At 40.3% G+C, this 10789-nt stretch overlaps 1 protein-coding gene across 5 annotated transcripts in view; it reads left to right on the top strand.

The window, feature by feature from the left end:
* The first annotated feature begins 551 nt into the window (after nt 1-551).
* CRBN (cereblon) overlaps nt 552-10789 on the top strand; it is a 46121-nt gene continuing 35883 nt past the window's right edge. For 2 of the 5 annotated variants that reach the window (XR_002824804.1, XM_023735509.1), the window contains exons 1-4: nt 580-648; nt 6169-6296; nt 6879-7081; nt 7873-8022. Coding sequence is in view for 4 of the 5 variants with exons in the window: in XM_023735509.1 (XP_023591277.1) it covers nt 582-648; nt 6169-6296; nt 6879-7081; nt 7873-8022 (548 nt within the window). In the remaining variant the exon portion in view is untranslated. Of the gene's footprint in view, nt 649-3743; nt 3804-6168; nt 6297-6878; nt 7082-7872; nt 8023-10789 lie in introns of all 5 variants that reach the window. The other 3 variants (XM_023735653.1, XM_012554118.2, XM_004368280.2) reach the window with 3 other exon arrangements.

Here is a 10789-nt window from a genome sequence, read left to right as displayed (position 1 = left end):
GTATTTTCACCAAAAAAAAAACGGTTGAGAAGTTAAAGGGTTGACATATTGTGGGGTTGTTAACCAGTGTCATAAAACAGTATGTGTAGTACTGCTTTATGAGAAACTATTTGTTTTGTAAGCCTTCACCTGAAGTACAATAAAAAAAAATTGGAGGTAATGGTTTATAAGCAGGCTTCTATTTGCTCCCAAGCCCTTTCGTTTAAAAACGAAGTGGAGACTAAAGAATCTGAGCTTCAGTTTCCCCATATGTAAAATTTCTTGTTTGAGTGAGATAAGTCATGCCAAGGAGCTCGGACGAGGTAAGTCTCTGATGTCTACCGCGGGCACTAAGTTATGTATGGCAGTGGACAACTTTCTGTCCGTGGCTGAGCCACAGTCTGAGGGTCAATGTTTTGCCGCATTGGGCGTTACTTCCAGACCTTCGCCGCGGAGGCCGCCAGAGGGCGCCGTGGCGCCCGAGCGCAGAGGCGGTGGCGCGGCGCGGTCCCTCCCGCGGCGTGGTCCCTCCCGTGGCGTCCCCGGCGTCCGCAGCGTTCTCGGCACCGCCCTGTCCCAGCCTCCTCTGCGGGTAAACAGACATGGCCGGCGAAGGAGACCGGCAGGACCCTGCGCGTAACATGGGAAACCACCTGCAGCTTCTGCCTGGTAACCGCCCGGGGTGCCGCCGGCAGCAGGAGGGGACGAGGCCTGGGAGCCGCGAGCGGCGCGGCGCGGCGGGGCTGGGAGGGCGGGGTGGGGCATCGGCCGCGCGGTCTGGGACTGGAGCGCCGAGGCTGTCCGGGCCCCGGGGGCCGCACCTGGAAGCGGCACCTCGTCAGGCCCCCAGCCTGCGACCGAGTCACGGCGCTTCGCCACCCTGCTTGGTCGCCTCGGGCTGTGGGCGAAGGTTTTGGGGAGTGTTCCCTCCCGGGAGCAGGGACCCGGTTCTCTTCATCCTCTGTGTGCCCTGAGCTTGGCTCCAATAAATGCACTTAAATGATGGGGCAGGTGTGGGACCGAGTCAGATTAGCAGCCGTGACTTTCTCTGGACTTCTTCCCTTTAACAAAAGTGACAGCTGACATGTATTAAGTGCTTGCCACATGACAGGCCTTGTAATAAGCACTTTGCTTGCGTTTCTCCGTTTCATCCTTTGCGCATCACTATTCTGATCCCGATTTGGTAGGTGAAAATTTGATTGTCAGATTAGTTAGGTGACTCGACCAAGGTCGCACAGTTGCAGAGCCTGGACTCCAACCCTCATCTGTCTGACGCCATAGCAGGTGTCTCTTAACCACTTAACTACGGAGATAGTGACCTGGTTTTCTTAGGCATGTAGATAAAGCACGTGGTAGAATACTTTTAACTAGAGATACTCCTTAGAAACATGCTGATAAACTCAATTTTCTCTTTTTTGTATGTTCTGTGAAAATTTAGACCTTGGCCTTGCATTGGAATACTGGCCAGAAAAAAAAAAAAAAAGTATGATATACTTGTACAAACTTATCTTGGAAAGTTTCAAGAGATGCTTTCCAACGGATGTTCACCCAGACTGGGACTATTAACTGAGCCCCTTCACATATGCCAGGCAAGTTGTTAGGTGTTGGGAAGATGAGAAGAGGTATGATACAAAGTGTGATGCCTGAGGAGATGTTTAATCTCGATGAGGCTGCTGAGAAGATAACCAGCAGAAGGCAGTTGATTTAGGGCCACATAAGTGAATGCTGTTATGGTCCTTCAAAGGGAGGGATTGTTCGGGGGGCAGAGGGATTGGGGAAAACCCTTGTGGTGTGGATCTTGGGACATCTAAATGCATGTGCTTAGTATTGTTGTTGGTTGCCTCGAGTTGATTCTCACTCATGATGATCCCATGTGTGCAGAGTAGAACTGCGCTCCATAGAGTTTTCAAGCATGGGTTCGAACCGGTTCTGGTTCGAACCCCTGCTGAGAATTCTGCATTTCACTCCAGGTATACTGAATCAGAATCTACATTTTAGCAAGATCTCTGAGTGATTCTTTAATAAATTTTGAGACTCACTGCTCTACTAATAGTTCTCAGAATTGGTCCCTAACCAACAACATTAACACCACCTGGGAATTTGTTAGAAGTGCAGCACATTGTCAGCAGTGGTTCCAAAAACCAGTTGAAGCCCTGTTTTCAAGGCTGTGACCTTTTGGAAGCGGATCACGAGGCCTGTCTTCTGAGCAGCCTCTGAGTGGGTTCAAACCACCAACCTTTCGGGTAATGGTCAAGCACTTAACCATTTGTGCCACCCCAAAAAAACTGAAACCAAACCCATTGCCACTGAGTCGATTCCAACAGGAACCTATATGCTTACTATTGTCCTTAGTAGCCACGAGTCAGTCCCGATTCGACCCACACACAAGAGAAGGAAACGCTGCCCGGTCCTGCACCGTCCTTAAAGTCCTTGCTACGTCTGAGCCCATTGTTGCAGCCACTGTGTCAGTCCATCTTGTTGAGGGTCTTCCTCTTTTTTGTTGACCAACCATGATGTCCTTCTCTAGGGACTTGTCCATCCTGATAACATGTCTAAAGTGAGATGAAGTCTCACTAGCCTCGCTTCTAAGGAACATTCTGGCTGTACTTCTTCTAAGACACGTTTGTTCATTCTTCTGGCAGTCCATGGTGTATGTTCCTTGCTATGTTTGAGCCCATTGCTGAGTGCATGCTTAGTATAGCATTGTGAAAAATAAAACCTAAGAGGGAGGTTGGAGAGAGGCTGGGTCTCTGTTATTGGGGAGCTTGCATCTCTTGCCAGTGGGGTTTGGAATTTTTTCTGTGGGTTGTCAAGAGCAATTGCAGGTTTCAGGCAGTTGCCTAAAGAAAGCTATGCTTTGAGGATTAATTTGTCCACTGGGAGTAGCAGGGGTTGGAGGAGGAAGAGACTGAATGCGTGCTCATCGTATAGGAGGTATGTTTTCTATAAAAATAGACCACAGTCAGAGTCAGTAGTTGTTCCTGAAGTCAGCATAGCTGAGTTGACATAAACATAAGTGTGTCGGCTTCAACTGAAGAGCTGAAGTGTTTTTTCAGAGACATCAGTTCCACTCTTTATGTGCCAACCCCAGTGTTCCAGGGAAGATGGTGACTAGAAGAGGGAGGCTACTGATGTTCTGTCGGCGTTCACGTGGTGCTCCTGCACGAGATGAGTCATCACACTTTACCCTGGTAGCTCTGAGAAGACACTGTGTGTTTTGTTGGCGGAAAAAAATCAGAAATAGGAGAGCCAAAAGATGTTGATGTAATAATAATGCTTTTCCCAATCATATACGAGTTTTATTTGTAGAGAAACACATGATTGCCCATAAACCCATTTAATGGGTGTGTTTGTTTTTCATTTTTGAAGAGTAATCCTCTTAAGTGCTAAGGAAATAGCTTAACATTGAAGATTCAAAGAATCTATCCTGGCCAAACAAAACATTAACAGATAAATATTGCTGAGCAGGGGGATGTGCGTTTTAGCCATATATTTTAGGAGGAAGGCTGCTATGGATAAGGAAATCATTGAAAGACTAGACAACCTTTTCAGTTAAAAGTGAGAACAGTTAAAATATAATTTTTAAAAACATGAATTCTAGCCTTTGAGGTAATAGTCGATCTTTTAAACTCCCTGTTAAGGAACAGTAGAGCAATGAAGGGGGTTTCTTCCCCTGCAGAGTGAAAGTCATGCTGTTAGAGTTGTAAAAACAAGGACTTAGAATATTTTTCTCATCACTTTAGATTTTTTTTGTCTTTTGGTAGGAACTACTAATCAAGCAAACACAAAAATGTATGAAGTGTTATATCATTGACTGTTTGAATGTAAGTACTTATGTTCTTCTCGACAAAGCTTATACCCCCAGAATTCTTACGAATAGAATAGAAAGTCCAAGGCATTTATGGTATTGAAAAACATTTCTACCTTAAATCAGGAACCTAGCTAGAGGTATTTTGATTTAAATAATGATATGTACAAAGGAAAAATGACTATTTTGTATTGGCACTTTATTTAGACATTTACTTGGGGCATTTAAAAATATATGAAACATTCCATGGAAGAATCCTGATCAAAAGGGGGAAAATTTCATATTCTCATGGATTCTAGACTTTCTGGAGCCATGGAGGATGGATAAACCCCTGAAACTACTGCCCTGAGATAATTTTTAAAGCTTGAACCAAAAATATCCCCTAAAGTCTTCTTGAAACCAAACAGTAGTTTAACTTAACTAGTAAAAAAGAGGTCTGCCTGGAGCATTATGCTGTTTTAAGAACTATCTGTATGGGATCAAATTGACAACAGCAACTCCAAAGATTAGACAAGAACCTTAGGAGGTGGTGAGTTTATATTAATGAGGGAAGAACAACTCAGAAGAGGGTGAGAATGGTTGCCCAACTAGAGAATGTAATCCATGTCACTAAATTGTACATGCAGAAACTGTTGAATTGGTGTATGTTTTGCTGTGCATATTCCGAACAACAAAATAAATAAAATTTGGGGAAAAAAATACCTGGAACATGAGATTGGGAATGAGATTCAGTAAGTCTTTATAGTCTATCTAGGCCAGGGTTTCTCAACCTCGGTACTATTGACACATCGACCCAGATAATTCTTTGTTGTGGGGGCTGTCTTATGCATTTGTAGGATGCTTAGCAGCATTCCTGGTCTCTACTCACTAGATCCCCCCTCTTGTGACAGCGAAAAATGTCTCCAGACATTGCCAGATGTGCCCTGGGAGGTAGAATCACCCCCAGTTGAGAACTGTTGGTCTAGGCTAGGAAATTTACCCAGAGCTGGCATAACAAGAGCAGACTCCCACTTTATAGCACCTATAGCATAGCTTTTTCTAATCTTAATTGATGGCATAAGCAAAGAGTTTTGATTCATCATCCTTTTTAGTAACATCTGATTTTTAAAGCAGACCAGCTTAGTTTTCATAATTTAAAAAATTTGGAGAAAGCCTTCTAAGAGATTTCTTTAAAAATATGTTTTTTTTATGTTTCATGCAACTTTATTTTTTAATTTAAAATTACAAAGGTTACAAACATACCATTTTTAAATAGTACAGTGACAGCCGAGGAAGTAGTGTCACTGGAAAAATGCTCCAAAATTCTTTCTGCAAGGTTATAAGGATATCTTTTTTCAATATTAACTGATCTGTCTTCCTTTCTTTCTTCCCTCCCTTTTAAAGTTAAGAGTTTGAAAGAAGCTTAGAGATTGTCTTGTTCAAGCCTGTCATTTTTCAGATGAGGAAACTGAGGTTTAGTCAGGTGGACTGAGTTATCTAAGGTATCAAAAGTAGTTAGTGGCAGGGAAGGAGAAACAAATCTCCCATAGAGAAGAATTTCAAATAATGTATGTGGATAATCCCTTCTCAAGGATGTGAAGCTTAACTCCTCACCCCTTACCCCTTACGTGTGGATGGTGCTTGGTGATTTGCTGACATACACCACCTCAGCCAGGTGATCAAGGTTACATTGGCAGGGATAAGTCAGGTTGATGGTCTGCACCCTTGATACGATATGATGAGAATGGCACTTTACCTCTGTGGTCTTCTTCCCCAAAATACATAACGCTTGTCTAATCATGAGGAAAAATATCAAGCAAATCCCAGTTGAGGGACACTCTACAAAATACCTGACCAGTACTTTTCAGAACTGTCAAGGTCTTAAAAAACAAGGAAAGTTTGAGAAACTGCCCTAGCCCAGAGGAGGCTAAGGAGATATGATAACCAAATGTAATGTGGTATCCTGGATTGAATCCTGGAACACGAAAAGGACATTAGGTAAAAACTAAGGAAATCCAGATAAAATATGGAGTGAGTTATTAGTAATGTATTGATGCTGGTTCCTTAGTTGTGACAAATGTACCATAGCAGTGTAAGATGTTAACTATAGCCAGAAGTGGATGTGGGGTATACAGGAACTCTCTGTACTTTCTTTGTAACTTTTCTGAAATCTAAAACTATTCTAAAATTAAAAAAAAAAAAAAACTGACTTAAAAAAAAATAAAAGTAGTGGCATAGCCTTCTGGCTGCCTCTTTACAAGGCCTTAGTGATCACCATGTGTGTGGTATTCAGTAGAACCCCTGTTCTCTGAGGCCAGAATCCTCATGAATGAACTGTGTATTTGAAAGAGACTATAGCTTTTGACAGTTTCATGTATCTGGTTTTTTTCTTATAATAATAGGTTTTACTTTCACAGCAGATAGTGAGGAAGAAGATGAAACCGAGATGGAAGTTGAAGACCAGGATAGCAAAGAAGCTAAAAAACCAAATGTCATAAATTTTGACACCAGTCTGCCAACATCACATACCGTATGTAATTTTAGTGACACATGTAATGTAAGAGATGTAATACATTTAACTATAGATAAAAAAGTCCTACAAACATGTGACTGATTTTAGCATTACTGGCTCTTACCTCACACCAGAAACTGTGGACGAGGACATTTATAGGTAGTAATACTATGTATAATTCTTTGAGAAATTGTTGCTATGCTTGTGTTTTTACTAGTAATTGATCTGCTAAAGTATTCCTTATTCTCTGTTACTAGCAGGTACCAGGGTGTTATTTAACACATTGACATTTTATACTTGGCATCTGTGATATTTGGACATAGAGACAAGTTTACCTTAATCAGAATAAAGTATATTAAACTTAAAAAATGCTCTTGAATGTGTGTGTTTGTGGGAGATTCTTCACAAAACATTGGAAGTTCTACTAACAATCAAAATTTAATATTTCCCTGGGGTGTTTCTGCACCAAGTTTATCACTTAAATAAATATTTGCACCCTCCATTTATAGTTTTTTCATCTGATTTGCTCTTTAGTCTGTTGAGCTTATATTTTTATTAATGTCTCTAATGACACTGTACCATATGCGTGTTCTTAAATAGTACCTGGGCGCTGATATGGAAGAATTTCACGGCAGGACTTTGCATGATGACGACAGCTGTCAAGTGATTCCGGTTCTGCCACAGGTGATGATGATCTTGATTCCTGGGCAGACGTTACCTCTTCAGCTTTTTCGGCCTCAAGAAGTCAGTATGGTGCGGAATTTAATTCAGAAAGATAGAACCTTTGCAGTTCTTGCATACAGGTAAAATATTCGAGTGAATTTGCTTAACACAGTCCCTCTCATGTGTGTCACACCAGAGGTCAGTGTTGAAGCCAGAGCCCACGATTATTCCATACAGGGGGTTAGTAAAGAATCTTGTTGATTAACAATTTGAAAGTGCAATACGGAGATCTTACTATTTTCATTACCATCTAAATCAGACATTTACCATCACACACAATTGAACTTCCTGGTATTTGAAATTTTTTTAATCATTAATATTTAATGTTAAACATTTCTAGAATCTTATTTCAGGAACTATCTTTATTTAAAGAGAAAGAGGGCTTTTACATTTTAATGTAAAGGATTAATTTTCCAAAAGAATGGCTTGTTCTTTCTTTCTTTCTTAAAATTCATAAATTGTACCATTACTAACCAGTGGTAAATTGAAACTGAGCTGCAAGTATCACCTGGCAAATGGAGGCAATCAACGGTAGGGGTAGGAAATTACAGGACATTCCCACCCCAGTGCAGTGCTGCTTTAACCACCAGAAATGATGTCTAACAAGTGAAAGAATGTTTGGTTAGGGAAGTCAGAGTTTGAACCCCTTTCAGGCCTAGATCATTTTCGATGACTAGAAATCTGTTATCTTCCTAAAGTGCTCACTGTATATATAATCCCTCATGTGATTTAAAAATAAGTAAAATGATAAGAGTTTTGCAGTGAGGGCTGATTGCTATAAATTTTTTCCCATATGTATTGCTTTTGCCAACTTTGCATATCTTAAAGTCAAATTTTCAAAACTTTTTCTTTTTAAAATTTACCTTTGAAGTAATGTACAAGAAAGGGAAGCACAATTTGGAACAACAGCAGAGATATATGCCTATCGAGAAGAACAGGATTTTGGAATTGAGATAGTGAAAGTGAAAGCGATTGGAAGACAAAGGTTCAAAGTCCTTGAGCTAAGAACACAGTCAGATGGGTAAGAAATACCTTGTATCTTAAAGCTGTGTGGACATCTTATAATGAAATAGTTTTCTTTTTTCTATTACACCTTTCACAGTTTGTTAACTTTTAACTAGTGTTTCTCTTCCCCTTTGAAGGTATAGCCCAGTGGTTTCCAACCTTGCTGTGCATCAAAATCACCTGCAAAGTTGTTAAACTATAGAAGCTTGAGTTCCAGCCTCATCTCCCCCCTCCAGAGAGTGATGTACACTCACGTGAGGCTGCAGAGTCTCTTTTGAAATGATTTCCAGGCGATTCTGATGCCCAGCCATGTAATGTAAACCCAGAATGAAGTGTCATTTGGAGCATGGCTTCTCTTCCGAGTGTCGGGGGTCGGGAGGCCAGGAGGCTTGTGAGTTGTGCTGGCTCACCAGTCAGCTGGTGTTTGTTTGCAGCATTCCAATGATGTTAGGGAGTCGTGGGTTATAGCTGCCAACTGCTCCATTTTTATTTCCATCTCCAGTGTGTATTTTATATCACCCATACGTGCCATTTACATAATAAGTGCTCAAATTCTTTTGCTTCTGTAAACTTTATATGGTTTAGAGATTCTCTTGAGTAGTCTGTGGTAGCAGTAATTCATTTTGGCATGGCAATCATGGTTAGGGTCTTTTACAAGTTCAAGGAATACTCACCTAATTTAAACAAACAAAAAAAAATCTAGTTTACTTTATTCTTTAAAAAATTAAAACAGCAATTTTTTGATGATGGTGTGTTATCTCTGAAGGCAGTGGTTCTCAACTCTGGCACATACGAATCACCTGTGAAGTCTTGTAAAGCTAGAGATTCTTGGGTTCCTCCCCAGTCCTAGTGAATTGGTTTCTGATCTACAGCCAGAGTTGAAAATCTTGTCAGACCTCTGTGTTGGCAGGTGATATCTTCTGACCATATGGAAATACAGAGCTTTTTATTTATTTACTTAGTTTTAATTTAATAAAACAGAATGGGAGTTGCATGAGGGCAAGAACTGTTGTCTGTTTTGTTCACATAGTGGGCACTCAAAAATATTATTGAATTAATATTAAAATACAGTTGGATCAGGCAGCCTTTAGGGGCTAGAGAGAGCTTAGAGCAATGTGGGATGGGGTTGCCAGAGCCCTTGGGGGTTGTAGTCCTTCCTTCCTGGTAGTCCCCCAGAACATTCGCTGTGCTTATCTCTCACAGCACTAATGACATTATACTGTCATTATAGGATTGACATTTGTCTGTTTCCCTCAGTAGATAAGCTGCTTGAGGACAGTGACTGAGACTTAATTTGTGTCTACGTTTAGGACAGTGGTGTTACATGAATGAATGAAAGAATGGCTTCCTAAGGGCTTTGCACTGTGTTATTAGCAAGCTGTTTTGCTACTGTGGGTTTTGCTAAACAGGTCCCTATTTCAAGTACTTCCTATCCTCATGCTTACCAAATTTTGATTATTTGTGAATACTCTTTTCCAGAAACCATAAAGGAAAACTGACTTGTGGAAAAGTGTATTTCTCAGACTGTCTTGACATCAGTGACTTTTGGTTGTGGAAAATCTATTTTGAACACAAGATGGCAGTAGACCATTAACTCTGAAAACAGGTCAAGGAATATACAACGTTTGACTCTAGTAAAAGATTATCATCAAACTGGTAGGGCTGGAAAAAGACTTGGAAAGGGCACATTCTTTCTAATATTCCATAGGACCACTATTAAGACCTCTCACAAACGTGAGTCTGTCTTAATTTAAAAGTCGTCCCTGGAATGAGACTTCTGTGGCTGCCACTGCCGTCTTATAACTGCTGCCTTCACTAGAAATGGCGAGATGAAGAAACCTTGAGATAATTGAGTGCAGTCTCCTCTTTTCCCAAACAAGGAAACCAGATACTGCAGAGGTTAAATAATTTGCCTAAAGTCATACAACCAGTAAGCGGCAGAGCCAGTTGATCCTAGGTCCCCTGACTCCCGATCTCGTGCTCTTTCCACTGTCCCAAAATTCTTACATAGCTCATTTGAAACTCAAGCCAGTTTCCCTTTCCTTTTCTCTCATAAAGCAGTATGAGATAATAAATTTGTTTTCATCATAAATGACCCTTCATATGTAAAATATATGATGCTACTTTCTAACTTGACCTAGGCTAAGAGTCTGTTTCTTTGACATCTTCTAAACATATGGAAATTTATGATTTTTTTGAAATTAAAAAATAGAAGCATATCAGTGAATCATTGTAGGACTCTTCAGAAATTCCTGAGTATTTCTTAGCACGTACAGAGGAGGAGGGGATTAATACCATATTTGGAATTACGAGAGACTTCCTCTTAACTGTCATAATTGACACCGTAGCTGTTAGTTAAAAAAGTTAATTAAAGCCAGAAATAATAAAAATTTATACATATATCCCTTAAACATTTTATTTTGACTTAAAATGTATAAATGTGCATTCACTAACTTCTCATTTGATGGAGAGACAAGGTCTTGTCTTTGAACGGGATCTGCATATTCAAAGAATTTGAATTGGATCTTTCTCGCATAAACCATTTTCATTGTGCATCATCTATCTGTAGTTTACATTCAGAATTTTTCTTTAAAGAGAGATTCTAAAGATAATCCACAAAACAGTTTAAGTACAGAATTTTTTTTTTTAGATTTTTGGAATTTTTTCCTACTATTAAAGTTGTCTGACAAGGATGCCCTTTATCACCACTCCTATTTAACATTGTGCTGGAAGTTCTAGCTAGAGCAATAAGGCAAGAGAAAGAAATAAAGGGCATCCAAATT

The sequence above is a fragment of the Trichechus manatus genome, unplaced genomic scaffold (assembly GCF_000243295.1).
Source record: "Trichechus manatus latirostris isolate Lorelei unplaced genomic scaffold, TriManLat1.0 scaffold00001, whole genome shotgun sequence".
NCBI lineage: Eukaryota > Metazoa > Chordata > Mammalia > Sirenia > Trichechidae > Trichechus > Trichechus manatus.
This window is presented reverse-complemented; position numbering and strand designations above follow the sequence as displayed.